Here is a 16,350-nt window from a genome sequence, read left to right on the forward strand (position 1 = left end):
GGAGGTTAAGAGACTTAGACAAGATGGCAGTGCTGGCTAGTGCTCATTCCATGACTAGGATCCAAATCTTTGGCATCTACCTTTCTCTCTTCCAGCTAGTATGGGATCTGTTTGCTTCTTCAATGCTTTTCAATGTAGGGGAGGACTTACACTCCCTGGTGCATGAGGCAACCCACCTCCTCCCCCTGTGGGCCTCCTTCTGCTTGCTTTGTGGTTGAAGTCAAAGCTCAGGACAAAAGACTCCATGGAAAAGAAGGTGTTTTTAGTCCTCAGTACGTGCCAGCCAGGATTCACCGTGATTTGCAGGCCTTCTCTGCAAATGGGTCTTGGGGTGCTCTAGCGTCAGCATATATACTGATACACAGCGTATGTACTGACTCCCAGTCGAGCTAGGAGTGTTCAGTTTTAAAACACTGATGGTGTTATCCCTCTAAAAAATTATTCATCACCAAAAAGCCCTGGTCCCTTGCTTGGGACCTCTCCCCAGCAACACCCACCTGTGAGCAGAGAGGCAGCACCAAGACATGTCCAGCTCTCACTCCACAGTCGCGCGTCGCCTCTGGACAGGGCCGGCAGTGCCAGTGGCATAGGGGCTGATGCCAGGGCCTGGGTCTCAATCTCAGATACCCCATGCAAGTTCCCTCAGGGCCTCCCTTTCTTCATGTGTAAACTACTCCATATTTATGAGATGGTTGTGAGAATTAAACAAAAGCGTTTTCAAAGGATCTGGCAAGGAAAAGGTGCTGGGAGTTGAGAGCTGCCAGAACTCTTACCTGCAGCTACAGGGCTGCTGGACGCCGTGGCCTGAGTGGCCCCAGCCAGACTCCCACATCGCTGTTATCCTTACATCTGCTATTTATTTTACCCTCAAGAATTCAGCTTCTGCTCTAGGACCTAACTGGTAGCACGAGATTCTTCCCCATGTTTCCAGCGGAGGTGACAGTGGAAGCAAGTAGGTGGTGGGCTGGTTGTCCCCAGGACCTCCCTGCTTCTCCGTGGCCTCTGCTTGACCCCGGGAAGGCAGCGCTTCCTGGGAGAGCTGCTTGAAGTAGGCTGGGCCCAGAGCTCTCCCTGGACCACCCATGCAGCTCTGCTTCCTCTTAAGGAGAGATGGAAGCATGTTAACTTGGCCTCATAAAGTTTCAGGAAAACTGCCCCCTAGGCCAAGGAAAAGCCTGGTTTGGCCACATTCCTCTCAGGGCTTTTCTCCCGTCACTTCTGAGTACAGAGCTTCCTAAGGGACCACAAGGAGTTGACACTAGATTGTCATGTTCTTTCAGTGTTGCCTAATATAGATGATTGATGGATTAGATAGATGGATGGATGGATGAATAGATAGATAGACAGACAGACAGGCAGGCAGGCAGACAGAAAGCATACCATGGTAAGTAAGAGTAAGAGACCTCACCCAGATTAAAATCCAAGCCTGTGTGATTTAAATTCCCATTCTCAACCCAAAGCTGCCTGATCATAATAACAACCTGGGGCAGCTGGCAAAAATGTATTATCTGGACCATGCTTCAGTACCTTGGGATCAGAGTCTCCAGAGAGGAGGCTGGGAAATCAGTTTTTTAAGCCAGTGCCCTCATGGTGGCATTTAGAAAGCAAGTACCACACCTGTGGTCCCCCCGCCACAGCAGGTGAGGGACACCAGAGCACCTAGCAACACATCCGTGCCAGTCCCCTCCCCGGATGTAGTAGGGCATTTCTGTTTCTCTGGAAATGGCAAAACACTGAGCCCTCCTGAAGCTCCCACAAATTTTCTTGGCTGCAAAATGAAGCCAGAGCATGGCATCTGTCCTGTGTGGCCCATGGAGTACTGAGAGAGTGAAATGAGAATGCTGGTGAAAGGAGCTTTTCCAGCATTCTCTTTTTTTTGGTGCATAGTCTGGGAAATGAACAAAACCTACTTTTCAAAATCGCTATGTGCCTTTTAATAAGCTGTTAAATAGGCTTTTGGGGGTTGACCTGGGAAGCTAATAATCCTTCTAACCTGGCCTATTGGAAAATTGCATTCAGATTTCAAAATAATTCACCTGAAAAATTTAAGACATCGTTTATTTCAACTTTCAGGATTGCCTCTGTTTAAATTAAAAGTTTTATATCATGGACTATTGAATGTCTCACATGAATTTTTTTTTGCATGTGACCATTAAATGAACAGTTGATTTGACGATTTATTCTATCTGGCCTCTTTTTAAAATCCATCTTAATGGTGTTAAATGGAAATTCTAAACTCTAAAATGGCATCTATAGAGTGAGGATACCCTGGAAAATGTTTATAGCTCTGAATCACTGAACATTTCTATGTGCCCAGCTCTGCGCTAAACCAGAAGCCTTCACAACATCCTTAGGAAACGTTATTGCCATTTGCTGGGGCTTAGAGAGAATGATCAACTTACTGCTAGGAGCCATTTCACTTATAATAATAGTAGATCCAGGATTCAAATGGAAATGTCAGTCCCCAAATTTCAGAATCTTAGCCACTTTGTTTCACGCATTCCCCATGCATGCACCTGGATTTGGAGGGAAACACAGGAAAACAAGAGCAGTGACTGTGTTAGAGAGGGATTGTGGTTGTCTGGTTCTTCATTTAAACTAAAATGAAATATTAGTATCCAAACCACGTAAGAAGGAAACATTGGAAGAAGAAAATAGTTGCGTTTAAAAAAAAATCTACTGTGATTTTATGACTGCAAGTCCAGCCTTCTATTATTGTAGGTCTTTGGGGTTTAGTTTCCATTTCTAGACCTCAGAGGTCTTCTAGTACCTGTGAAAGTTAAAGAGTAAGTCAGGGTGACAGGAAACCCACCCATATGCCCTCTACTCTTGGCTGAGTTAGAGTAAAACCTCTGCCCCTCCGGGATAAGATGGAGGTGCAGGGAGCTTTCCAGGGGTGGTGATAAATTTGCTGTGAGCCCTCTTTAGCCCCCCTCCCATCCCCCATTGTGAGATGAGGGGACACACTACACTGCCGGCAAACTAGCCAGCCAGCTGGACGTGGAATGAACCTCCTACTTTCCTTTCCCCAAGTCCCTCTCATGCCCCACCCCGCCAGCTGCTCACAGGCATTGCCCCCTGACAATTCCTCTCAGCTATTAACCCTTTTGAAATGCACAGTACATAACAGTCAAGTAGTAAACTCAGTGTGGTTTGTCCTCACCCAGTGCCTCCCCTCCCTTCTGTGGGCAAGACGAGTTTCTTTTCCAAAAGTCACTTTCCTTCTCTCTAACAGATATCTGCAAATGAAATCGAAATGCTTCTGATGAGGCTGCCACGCATGTTTAAGCAGGAATTCACCGGCGTAGGGGCAACACTGGAAAAAAGGTGGAAGCTGTGTGCCTTTGAAGGAATTAAAACTACCTAACTGTGAAGAGCCAAGAACCTCTGGAAATGAAACCGTCCAAGGCCGGCGGGGGCCGCGCCGTCTTGCAGGAAGGCTCTCGCAGGAGGTCTGGGGCTGGTCCAGCGGCAGCACCTGTGCAGAGCCACCCAAACCTGACTTTAGTTACATCTGTGGCGTTCTCTTGTGAGTGGAAATGTAATTGTGTACCAGTTCTTTGAACAAACAAACAAAAAACGTTCATACTGTGACAGATCCGTTTCCTATGAACACCGAACGATTGATTGCACAGTCATAATGGTGGCAAAATCTTAAACTACGCTACATTTGAGAATAGCTCACCAAGCGAAATATTTCAAGTTTGGTGTAGCAAGGGTTCTCACTAGGCTACAGAGTTGTGTATGTAACGTATAGCTGAAATCATTAAATGGCATTTTCCTGAAAGTCTATCTTCTTGTTCTAGTAACAAAGCAAAACAGAAAAAAAGTGATTTTACAGTAAGGAAAAAAATCATACCAAAAGAAAACTTGAATATGTGTCTGGAGTTATGGTATTTTGTAAATTAAGTTATAATATGCTGTTCCAGGGACTTTTGCCTTATTGAAGAGGCAGGAAATGTGATTGGACTCCTTGAGAATGCTTTATCAAGAATATTATTTTTCTAATGTAACAATTCTCCATCATAAGTTCTTTTAACATAAACTGCATAACAGTTTTCATAAAATGTAAATAAAGGAAAAACTAGTGCTACTGGCTTGTACTCAATATGTCACGTTCAGGTTCATGCATAAAAATAAACATTCAGCAAATACCCCTGTTACAAATTTTATAGCAAAGATGTTAATTTTTTTCAATAAATATGACTTCTACCATACTGATTTTGCAAATTGTTCCTTACTTTTATTCCTTTCTTGAGAATTCTCATTCTTTAGTCCCGCCCATATCCTATCACTTAGCAATGATTAAATGCATGAGATTAACATTAAGAGATAAACCATTATCTCAGACGGGAATATATAAGAATTTTTTAGTAGAAAGTACCAAGAAAGGAGTTTATACAGCATTAGAGTAGATATTGTTTTAAAATACCAAGACATGAAATCCAAATATAATTAGCATACATTTTACTTTCATTTTGTATCCTCAAAGGAAGTTACAGTGTAGCCAATTAGTTAATTCTATTAAGTCCCGGATTTATTTATTTGTGTGTTTCTTGGCAAACACACAAGTTAGAAAAGGAATTAAAGAATTCACACTTGGACCAAGAGTTTAAAAAGAATTTGGGTTTCCCCTCTTTCTTTTGATGACAAGTAAAATGCAGCTTAAAATCGTGTCTCCTTCTACTTTCCTACTTGAGAATTGAAAAAGAACTACTCTTCAAGGTATCTGTGAATTTTAAATGAGTCATTTTTTCAGGAAAACAGCTGAGCAGTAAGTGTTCTTTGAAATTCCACAAAGATATCACCATTTCCTACTAGGGATTTTTGTCCTTAGGTTATTTTTATTGACCGCTGATATATTAAGGTATACTTACTCATGCCTTCCCTAAGTACCCACCCACATGTTCTGTTTAGGTCTGATGGTAAGGGTATGGAAATGAGTAAGAAAAGACACTTCCCTAATGAGTTCCGAGTTCAGTGAGAAAGAGACGTTTTTCCAAAAGTTTCTGTATGCCGTGAGCTGGGCTTCAAGAAAGATACGGCAAAAATGTCCTGGCATTCAAACTAAACTGTATTAAATGGAGACACACTAGGGATCTTTCCATGCTCATCCATAGTTGCCCACCACAACCATCCAAAGGGCTTGTCTCCAAGTCGGGAGACACAAATAAGAGATTCAACAGTTGGAAAGAAGGCACCATTTGCAGATAGTGTCCTTATAATATAGAGAACCTAAGATGATCACCTGAAAAAATTCAGAAAAAAAAGAAATACAATCAAGTTGCTAGTCATAGATAGGTGAAAGCTAACAGGGAGGCAAGGGAAGGTGCTCAGACTTAGAATATTTCTCACTGAAAACATGGTTCCTGTTTTGAAATGTGCATTCATACTTGCAAATATTGCCTGGTAATCACTTTAGCCCAAAGATACACTAGCCAGGCTAGAACCCTAACTTGGAGCTCTACACACACACAATGCCATTCTCTGGTTAGGAAGAGAACTTGGAGGGACCTCATATTAGATAGGACAGGAAGCTATCATTTCCTAAACACATGATTCTGGGCCCTAAATGGCAACTTGGAGACTGAAATGGTTAATGCTGTTTCCAGAAAGATTTCAGTAATTTCCAGAGATAAGCTTCTACAGTAGGAGAGCCTATTTGGCAATGATATTTTTACTTATATCTAAAATGAATTGTCTAGCTAATTAAATAATAATTATGCTCATGTCTTCTTTAGTTAGGTGAATACCTAATTTTTGGACAAAAATATTCCTAAATTAATCCACAGACTCTCAGGTGCAGTTGGGACTTAAACACTCACCCAGGGAAGGTTCCAGAACCAACACTAGTGGCCATAGAGTCATCTGGAATCTATGTGCATCTACTTCACCATTCTCTTTAGTGAACACCCTATATTTGTTAATAATCTGGATTCTCTAGAGAAACAGAACCAAAGAGAGAGATCTGTAAACATAAGATTTGTAAAGCTGTCTCATGCAATGGAATGGACGAGTTCAAAATTCACAGGGCAGGCTGTGAAGCTGGCAACTTCGATGAAGAGTCTGATGAACTCCATAGGAGAGACTCACTGGATGAAGAAGTGGTGAAAGAATCTCTCTTCTTCTTTAAAAGCCTTTAACTGATTGGATAATCACTTTATAGGAGGCACTCCTTAGTTGATTGCAGATGCAATCAGCCACAGATGCAATCAACTGGCTGATGATTTAATACACCAGCCTTCTGGTTCATCAATGAGCCACAAAGCATCCTTGCAGCAGTGGTCACACTGGTGCTTGCCTGACCAGACACCTGGGCATCATCACTGGGCCAAACTGACCCCAGAACCAAACCATCACATTATACAAAGATACAGTTATCATTCTCATTTGTCACACAAGGAAAATGATTTAAATAATTTGGCCAAATTTGCACAGTTGATAAATTTTCAATCCAGGACTTGAACCCCAGTTTGGCTGACTGCAAAACGTGATGTACTTCTTTTCTCTGTGTCACGCTTCTAGTTCAATCTACTGAGCTCACAGTGTCATCCAGGGCATTTGGGTTTCTGTTTTTATTCTCCTTTATTCCCTGTTCTCGTTTGCTAACTGCCAGAATGTGACACACCAGAGATGGATTGGCTTTTAATAAAAGGGGATTTCTTTTGTTAGTTCTTCAGAGGAGAGGCAGCTAACTTTCAACTGAGGTTCTTTCTTACATAGGAAGGCACAGAGTGATCTCTCCAGGCCTCTGGGTTCCAACAACTTTCCCCGGAGTGGTTCCTTTCTGTATCTCCAAAGGCCTGGGCTGAGCTGCGAGTGCTGAGATGAGGTACACTGAGCTGCTTGGGCTGTACTACGTTGCTCTCTCTCATTTAAGCACCAGACAATTAAGTCAAACGTCATTCATTGCAGCAGGCACTCCTCCTAGCCGATTGCAGATGTAATCAGCCGCAGATGAGCTTCACGTACCATTGGCTCATGTCCACAGCAACAGAACTAGGTGCCTTCACCTGGCCAAGTTGACAAATGAATCTAACTACCACATTCCCCAACATCCTTTTTATGTACATGGTAAGAGGTGAGAATATTCCTGAGGTTTTTCTCTCCCAAATCTACCCAGTACCAAATCTTCCTGTTTCTCGGATCCTGAATATGAAGAAGCTGAACATTGAAGTATTGGAGAACCTTGCAACCTGGCCCCAATCGGCTTCTCTAGTTTGCATTTTCACTGCCTCCTGGAACAAGACTAGTTTTTTTTTTTTTTGCTTTGCTGACTTTGCTCAATCTTGATAGCCAAATACAGTGCCTTACCTAGGTCTAGTTATCACAATTGTGCACAGCCTTAGGAGGAAAGCTGAAATACTCGGTCTATTCTCCAGCGGAAGTCTGTTCTCCCACCTCTGCACAGCCATCCCACCTTGCCAGCTTCTTAAGGTACTTCCTACTCAGCTATCCTGGACTTATTTCCCTCATTACATCAAATAAAGGGACTGAACATGTCTCCATTACTTTGAAATATTCTCCAGTGCTTGCACTTCTAAATGTTTAGAAAGCAAGACAGAATGAAGCAAGATATTGTTTTGCTTCCAGCATCTGGTTTGCTTTAATAACAGGGAAAAAAATTACAAAATTTTTTAAAAGACCACAAATATGTTAGATCCAGGATTCCAATGCAGAAAATGTAAGTGATAGTGTATGGCATATTATTGAAATATCTAATAAACAAGGCAATGCCTATTCAAACTTCAAACCCAACTCAAATGTCAGCTCTTCTGTGGACCCCTGATTCCTTTAGGAGATCCCTTCTCTTGGGTTCCCACTGCTGCCCATTATTTTTCTACTATAGCTTTTCTCCTGGTTTGATCATTTGTGTATGCGGCTCTGTCTTCCAGGCCTGGAGGCAGGTGACATCTCTTGCTCTTTTTTTTAGTTCCTTAAGGCCTGACATGATAGATCATGACTTTTAAATAAATGAATGAATAAAAGGACCTACACAGGGACTTTCTAAAATTGTTGAATCAGAACATGCTTGAGGTATCAGGTCCAGTCATACAAGCCAGAACTTCTAGACCCTCGGTTGTAAGATCTTGGCAGAACTCTTAATTCTTGCTGGCTTAGCTTTTACCACAGCAAAGAAGAGTCATCGATCTAAACACTTTAATAAACCCTTTCCCTGTCTTTAGGGATAAACGTGTCAATACTATATTTCTAAATATAAGAATAAAATAAATATAAGACCAGCATCAACCCACTAATAGTCAATTAAACATGGTCTTGTGTAAGACTGACATAACCTGCCAATCCCTGTGCAACTCCAGTGGGCAAATGAGCAATGACTGTCACGATCATCCTCAGAAAATGTTGAACCTGAATTCTTTCTCACGGCTCCTTTTCACTTGTTTGTTACAGTTCCAATAAATAGTAATTAGGGTCAAATACAGTCAACTGTGAAGAAACTATATGGTTCAGACAACTGCCATATTGAATGATGGTCAACTAGGGATAAAGTACGCCAGGATTAAACCAAGTATTAATTATGTTGTTTTTTAACCCAGTGGAGACATTGCTGGAGAAAATTATAGTTGCAGTCAGAGCATGTGATACTATTATTTTGAGAACATACACATCTATTGTAGCTGCTGAGAGTACCAGAGTAAAGGATACAGTAAATCTAGTAATTACAGACTGGATGTGTTAATAAAATTAGATATTCTGGTCCAAAATTTTAACTCTAACTCTGTTGGCCTGCTCTCCAAATGAAACAGATACCCAAGCAATAAAGCTCAGATGTTTGCACTGCACATTTCACCTCTTACATAATGTACATTTATCGGTACAGGACTACATAATGGAATATTCTTGCTTCATGGGAAATAGAGACTCATAAAAATAAATTGCAGACATTTTACAGTAGAAAATGGTACTTCTCTACACAAAGCAAAAAACTGGTTAACGTACAATAGAAAATGCATTGCATGTAATGAAATGCATATTTTTGTCTAGGAAATATATTTATTGTGTGTTGAAAATTGTAATATCTTCCCCTGCACAAAGAATTTTCTATTATAAAGCTCATTTGCTCTTGTGGGGAGTGAAACCTCTTTTCTTGTTTACCAAAATAGTCTATCTTAATATCAGCCCACAATATTGTCAAGTTCACTTAAGAAGAGCTGTGTGTAGATAAGAATAGGACTGAATCAGAAACCAGAATATTCCATTTCATCTGCTTTTCGTAACTGAGCAAATGCTATGCAACCCACTACATCTGGTAGCAATCTCATTTTGGAAAGCATTTTTCTTTTCAAAAGAAAGAGGTAAAAAATGGTCAATTTGAGGCCCTCATCAATAAATAACTCTTTTGCTTTTGAATATGTTTATCTACAAGTAAAGATTTGTTTCTCTAGTATTTTTTGAGACAGGATGTGAAGTATGGGCTAGAAAGTCAAACATTGTCATCAAGTGGGAGATAGTGTACAAAAAAGCTGAAAAGCATTTATTAAACAGACATTGATTGTTACATCAAACCAGCATCTCTTACATCATTTTTATGTCTTAAAATCACAGTAAATCAAGTTGGAAACATTAAGTGCTATGAATTCTTAGTAAGGATAATTGTCACTTCCTAGGCTGAGCAACAACTCAGTAGGATTTTGCACGTGCCTCATTATCTGTTCCTTGAGCACACTAGTTTGATTCATACTGAAGGAAAGGCTCTGTTTTGTGGAACTGGGCCTGTGTGCAATCAAACCTGGTGAGTAGAGAATGGGCATTAAAATCTGGACAGGGCCAGGAGGGTACAAGGGTAGTTCAGTGGTAGAATTCTCATCTGCCATGTGGGAGACCTGGGTTTGATTCTGGGCCCATGCACTTTCCCCTCCACCCCCCCAGTTTCAACAGGCTAATCACATGGAAAAAGAATGAAATGTGACCCCCACCATACAGCAGACAGAAAAAAAAAATATCTAGACAGGGTCAACCCACAGTCAAGTCCTCAATATTGCTGCTGTACTACTTCTGGGGACCAGTAAGTGATATTTCCAGTCTTTTGGTCCTAGACGGTGGCGGATGTTTTAGTTTCCTGGCTACTAAAACAAATACCATGTGATGGGTTGGCTTAAACAACAGGAATTTATTGGTACACATTGGTTTCAGAGGCTAGAAGCCTTAATTCCTCCCAGGGTCAATATCTTCTGGCTGGCCCACCATCTTTGGGGTTCCTTGCCTTTTCCATCATATGACAATACATATGGCGACATCCTTTCCTTTCTCTTCCATATTCTGCTGACTCCCAGTCTCTGACTGCTTTCGGCTACTTCTCTCTGTATCTGAATTTCATTCTCCTTATAAAGGACTCCAGTAAACCAGATTAAAACACAATCTGATTCGGTTAGGCCACACCTTGACTGAAACATGTGCCAGAGATCCTATTTACAATGACTCTTCACCCATAGGACCAGGTTTTGGAACCTGAGTATGTGCGGGACATGATTCAATCCCCAACAGTAGATCACCTGGTCATAGAGGCAATTTAGTAGGGTATGTAGGAGCATAGCTCTGGAATCATCCCAAATGAGTGATAGTAGGCAAGTTTTTTTTTAAACTTTTTCTTTTGAAATAATTTAAAATTTACAGGAAAATTGCAAAAATAATGCAAAACAATACAGAGAACTCCAATCTACTCCCACCCAGATACCTGGATTTACTAACTTTTGACATTTAGCCATGTTTGTTATCTCATTCTATCTATCTATCTATTTTCTAAACATTAGAGAGTAGATTGCAGACATCATGCTCCTTTACAACTTAATAGTTCCAGGTATATCTCCTTACAAGTTATTTGATCTCTGAGATTAAACTCTGAAATGGAGTTAACATTCACATCTATCTCAGAGAGCCATGTTGTAACTTTATCCAGTGATTGGGTCCTATGAGGTTGTCTAAAGTTATGAAACTCCTTAAGTGAAAGAATTCACAGGTCCTTGACAGTGGCCAAGTATTTCCCCTCAGAGGTCACCATAACCTATCAAATGAAATCAGCTGCCTGATTCCTTGCTGGAACAACAAATGCTTCTATGCAATATTAACAGGAAATTTCCTACCCTCACCAGTCCCAAGAGCATTGTGGAGAGTGGGAAACTAGAGGACTTCATAAGAACCCCAGATTCCTCCAGTCTCATGAAGTCAATTAATAACCTGTCAAGTTCCTAACTCAAACCAGGCCTCTTGGAAAACAGTCTTGGCAAAAACAAAACTGGGTATGTTTTCTCAAACATAAACTATTTGAGAGGAAATAAAACCACGTCCCACTCTTGGGACAGAGAAAAGGTTAGATCTCTTCCCCCGGTCCTCTCTTGCCAGTAGGGATGGGACATTGGCACGTGAGAATCAAAGGGATAAAAACTGTCCTGTGTCTTCTTTGGTTCTTATCAGTTTATGGAAAAGCAAAATGAATATTTTGCCCCATGTTTCCCAACATCCAGTTCTGAGACAGGGGGTGGGAGGAAAAGGAATAGGAAATGCTGTTTGGATTTTCTCAAACTTGGACATGTAGGATGGGGTGCAGGAGAGTGATGAGAGACCCCAACTCCTGCATTGTTTTTATAACCCTTTCAAGTGTTCTCTTTCTTATTTCCTTCTGTTTCCGTAGGGCTTTGCTTTGCCCTATGAATATGCATCTAACTGGCTCATTGATTGATCAGATCAATTGTAGTGTTATTTTTTATCAAATGAGGAAGAAACATCCATCACCATTCATAAATACATACATATGGTGGTCTGAAACTTTTATGTACCCAGAAAAGCCATGTTCTTTTAATCCAATCTTGTGGGGGCAGACCTATTGTTGGGTGGGACCTTTTGATGAGGTTGTTTCCATGGAGATATTACCTCATCCATTCAAGGTGGGTCTTAATCCACTTACTGGGGTTGTTTAAGAGGGAGACCTTTTGAAGAAAGCACAGATACTTGAAGAAAGAAAACTCTCCAGCAGAAGCCAGAAGGACCCACAGGAGCTGAGAGAGCCATGTAAAACCAACCCAGGAGAGAAAGGCCAGCAGATATCACACATGCCTTCCCATGTGACAGAGGAGCCCAGACACCATAAGCCTTTCTTGAGTAATCTCCTGATGATGCCTTAATTTGGGCATTCCCATGACCTTAGAATCATAACTTGTAACTTAATAAATCCCCTTTGTAAAAGCCAATCTATTTCTGATATATTGCATTCCAGCAGCTTTAGCAAATGAAACATATACAAATACACACCTATACTAACACTCATTCACACTTACCAATGCTAATAAAAATGCATGTTTACACACTCATGCACATATGACATGCAAAAAAGGTACACACACGTAACCACATTCACCATTTCATTGACATACAAACTATTCTGTTTACTGTAATCTTCTTTGCTCCCTCTGGTAATTCCCTCTCCTCCCTCTATCTGGAACAGCCATTACTCTTTCCAGTAAGATAAAAAGCCTATGGCAAATAGAGATGATACTGTTCAACCTTAAGGGTAATCAACAGATAGGACTTACTTGAAGAAAGGATAATGGCAGGAAATGCAGGTGGCTGTGTAAATATTCAAAGCAAATTTATGAAAGAGTTAGAAAGGGCAATGAAATGTAGACAGCCACCCCATGAGGGCATCAGTGAGTCCTGCTCCAGGGAGCCATCAGAGCAAGATTCTTACTCAGTAATCCTTATATTTCCTTGGTAACAGTTCCCATGGTAAAAGGATGTTATTAACAGCTGCATCTGATGGCCTATCTATATCCATACCCCTTGCGTTTTAGCTTGGTAATTCTCTCCCTGCTAAGATGTTGGCCTCAAGGCAGAAGCTTGAAACACACATCTTACTGCTTGCCCTCTTGCATAACTCTTGCACTCTGACACCTATGAGAACACATTGCACTAACTCCTCTGGGGAGGCCATTGTAGATCAGCCAACAGCCAGTTGACCCTCAAGAGAACACGTCAGAGTCAAGAACAACTCAGCATCAATTGTTGGTCTGCAAACTTGTAAGCTAAATAAATAGCTGCTTTAAAGCACTGAGTTTTGGGGTAGCTTGCTACACAGCATTATTTGTGGCAATAGACAACTGATGCAAAAGCTATTATGGTGTTATTCTAGTTTGTTAGCTCCAGAAAGCACTAAACCAGACAAGGAATGGCTTTGAAACATAGAAATTTAATAAGTTGCTAGTTTACAGTTCTAAGGCTGAGAAAATGTCCAAAGTAAAGCAAGAACATAGAAATGTCCAATCTAAGGCATCCAGGGAAAGATACCTCGGTTCAAGAAGGCCAATGAGTTTCAGGGTTTCTCTCTCTGCTGAAAAGTCATGTGATAAACAAAGTGACATCTACTAGCTTCCTCTCCGGGTCTCTTGCTTCATGAAGCTCCCGGGTGGCATTCTCCTACTTCATCTCCAAAGGTCTCTGGCTGGTGGACTCTGTGGTTCTCTTGTCATTCTTTCATGGTTCTGTGTCTCTCTCTTTATTCTCAAAAGGAACTTTTTCCAAAATATCTCCTCTTTTATAGGATTCCAGTAAACTAATAAAGACCCGTGTAGAATGGATGGAGACACATCTCCCCACTAATCAAGCTTAATGCCCACAATTGATCAAGTCACATATCTGTGGAGATAACCTAATCAAGTTTCCAACCTATAGTGTTGAACAGGGATTAGAAGAAATGGTTGCTCCCAAAAGATTAATTAGGATTAAAACATGGCTTTTCTAGGGTACATAAATCCTTCCAAACCAGCACAAGGGTGCTGCTGTAAGAAAAAAAAACTTTGAAAATGTGGCATTGACTTTGAGACCAGGCAGTGGGCAGGGGCTGGAAAGTAGGTCAGGAAACTTCTATAGAAGTTGAAAAAATGGCACTGTGGATTCTGTAGTGGCAAAAAAAGAGAGATAAAACTATCAGCTGTGGTAATTCAGAAGATCTTTTAGGGTTCTGAGATAGTATCTGCATATTGATAAAGTTATACAAGGAAGAGAAGGATTAAAGAAATAACTGGCAGTTGTAAGCAAAGCTAGAGGGATTATAGAGGGACTAGGATTTCTTGGTGGGAAAATAAAGTTATTTCTCATGTCCACTCTCTCCAGCCAGCAAAAAGTTCTCAAAGTAACATACAGGGTGGGGCAAGGATCCAATAAAAAATTTGTCTTTTAGAACTTTAAGTCATCTGAAAAAAGTAAAGCAGAACCTAAAAATCCCTCTAGACAATCAGGCTACTAGGACTCTTAAGAGCATTATCCCACGGCAGCCTGAATTGCCCCATAACAGTTATTAAGTCTAGAAGGAGATAGAACTCTAAAAGAATTATGGGTGCTGCTTTAGGTAGGCCAGATTTATAAGAAACTCACAAAAATTTTGAGGGTCCAATGTTGGCAAAAGATCCATCATCTTATACTAAAAGAATTAGAGATTGCTTGAAATGTGAGAAGATCTCTCGGTCACCAATTTCAACCACAGGAAGCCCAAAGGACTTTGAGAGTGTTGACCAAAGGACACGGAAGCGGTCAAGAAGAGTAGAAAAGCAAAGACATCATGGAGGGTGGAACAAGAGTCATGGAGAAGGACGTGCTGAGGAGCTGTGCCCAGCAAGCAGGACTGCCATCTAAACAGGAAGTCTTCCCCTCTCTGGAGTAGGAAGTCAGGGAACATTGGCAGAGCTAGATTTCAGAACTGCTATGAATCAGTGACTTTTATGTGCCTTCCGTTCTTCTCCTTTTGAGTGGGGTTGCCTACTATGATTATACTGTTTTTTCTTACCCCAGTACATTGGACATTAGGGGCCCAATAGTTTGTCTTTCTCATTCATTAGTCTTCAATTCAAAGGAACTGCATCCAAGGTGCCACATCTGGACCTGATACAACTTTTGAGTTCAAGTGCTGGACCTTGAACCTGATGCTGTGCTTAGAAGAGAACTTTAGGGGGCTTTCAGGCACTAGAAAGGGAAATGTGATGGTTAGGTTAGCGTGTCAACTTGGCCAAGTAATGGTGTCCAGTTGTTTGGCTAAGCAAACGTTGGCCTGATTGCTATTGTGAGGATCATTTTATGAATTTAAACCATCAGTAATTTGATTGCATCTGTGGCTGATTACATCTATAATCAACTGAAGAGATGGCCTTCAGCAATGAAAGACATTTCATCCAATCAGTTGAAGCTTTTAAAAGGAGACATGATGATTTCAGCAGTTGGAAGAAAAATTTCCATCTCTGCTTTAGCCAGCCAACTTCTCCTGGGGAATTCGTTGAAAAACTTCATCGGAGTCCCCAGCTTGCAGCCTACCCTGTGGAATTTGGACTCATGCATCTCCATAGTTGCAGGAGACAATTCTATAAAATCTCATAATATTTACAGATCTCTCCTGTTGGTTCTGTGTCCCTAGAGAACCCTGACTTACACAGGGAGTGAATATATTTTGCTTGTGAGAAATAAGTGAATAAATGGAATCAAAGTGTAGACATGCCATATCTGAATCAGTTTCTATTCCAATGTGTGCATCAGTTTCTATTCCAATTACACATATGGCTTTTGCATAATAACTACCCCAAAACCACCAGCTTAAAATGACAAGCATTTCTCGAACTCCCAGATCTGCAGGCTTGTAATTTAAACTAGGAGTTGCTCCTGATCTTGGTTTGGTATCAGCTGGCTGTGTGCTGGGGCTCGTGACTCTAGGGGTGATTGGCTGGTGGGTGCTAGTGGGCTTGAATGACCCCAGCTGTGACAACTCTACTCTCTTCCACATGCCCCTCCCATCCTTCCAGCAGGCTACTAGCAGCGTTTTCTCATGATCATGATGAAGGCACAAGAGTAGCAAGAGAGCAAGCCTCAATGTTCCAGGGCTTTCCAAGCCTCTGCCTGCATCCACTTGCTAACAACTGCTTGACCAAAATAAGTCACATGACTGAGCCCAGAAGCAAAGTCTGGGACCAACAATACAATCAACCTACCAGACTCCCCAAATTGTGTTACAAGGAAACGAGCATCCTATAAGATGTTATCATCTGTTCACCAAAAACGGGTTCTGGCATCATACAAATTTGTGAAAATATGCTGCTGATTACATCCTCTTGGGGAGTCCCAATACACATTAACCTGTTAAAGACTCTGAGAAGTCTGTGCCAGTTTATTTTGGCTTAGTTGTTTTCTTCCACATGTATTGTCAACATGAAACATATTAATCACAAAAAAACATATTAACACATCTTGCAGAACAAGTGTTCCCTGAAGCACACTGAGAGATACTAGTCTTAGTAATGAAAATGCCTCATGATAGTTGAATTACAATAAAGAGCTTTAGGAGACCTAGAGGCTTTC

General features: G+C 41.1%; 1 protein-coding gene across 6 annotated transcripts in view; it reads left to right on the top strand.

Annotated features, from left to right (window-relative positions):
* Window positions 1-4,208, top strand: part of ENOX1 (ecto-NOX disulfide-thiol exchanger 1) — a 311,721-nt gene extending 307,513 nt beyond the window's left edge. For 5 of the 6 annotated variants that reach the window (XM_077158331.1, XM_077158333.1, XM_077158332.1 and 2 more), the window contains one exon: window positions 3,236-4,208. In XM_077158331.1, coding sequence (XP_077014446.1) covers window positions 3,236-3,367 — 132 coding nt within the window. In that variant the 3' untranslated portion in view covers window positions 3,368-4,208. The remainder of the gene's footprint in view (window positions 1-3,235) is intronic. The other variant, XR_013174569.1, reaches the window with a different exon arrangement.
* The last annotated feature ends 12,142 nt before the right edge of the window (window positions 4,209-16,350 follow it).

The sequence above is a fragment of the Tamandua tetradactyla genome, chromosome 4 (assembly GCF_023851605.1).
Source record: "Tamandua tetradactyla isolate mTamTet1 chromosome 4, mTamTet1.pri, whole genome shotgun sequence".
In the NCBI taxonomy this organism is placed as follows: Eukaryota; Metazoa; Chordata; class Mammalia; order Pilosa; family Myrmecophagidae; genus Tamandua; species Tamandua tetradactyla.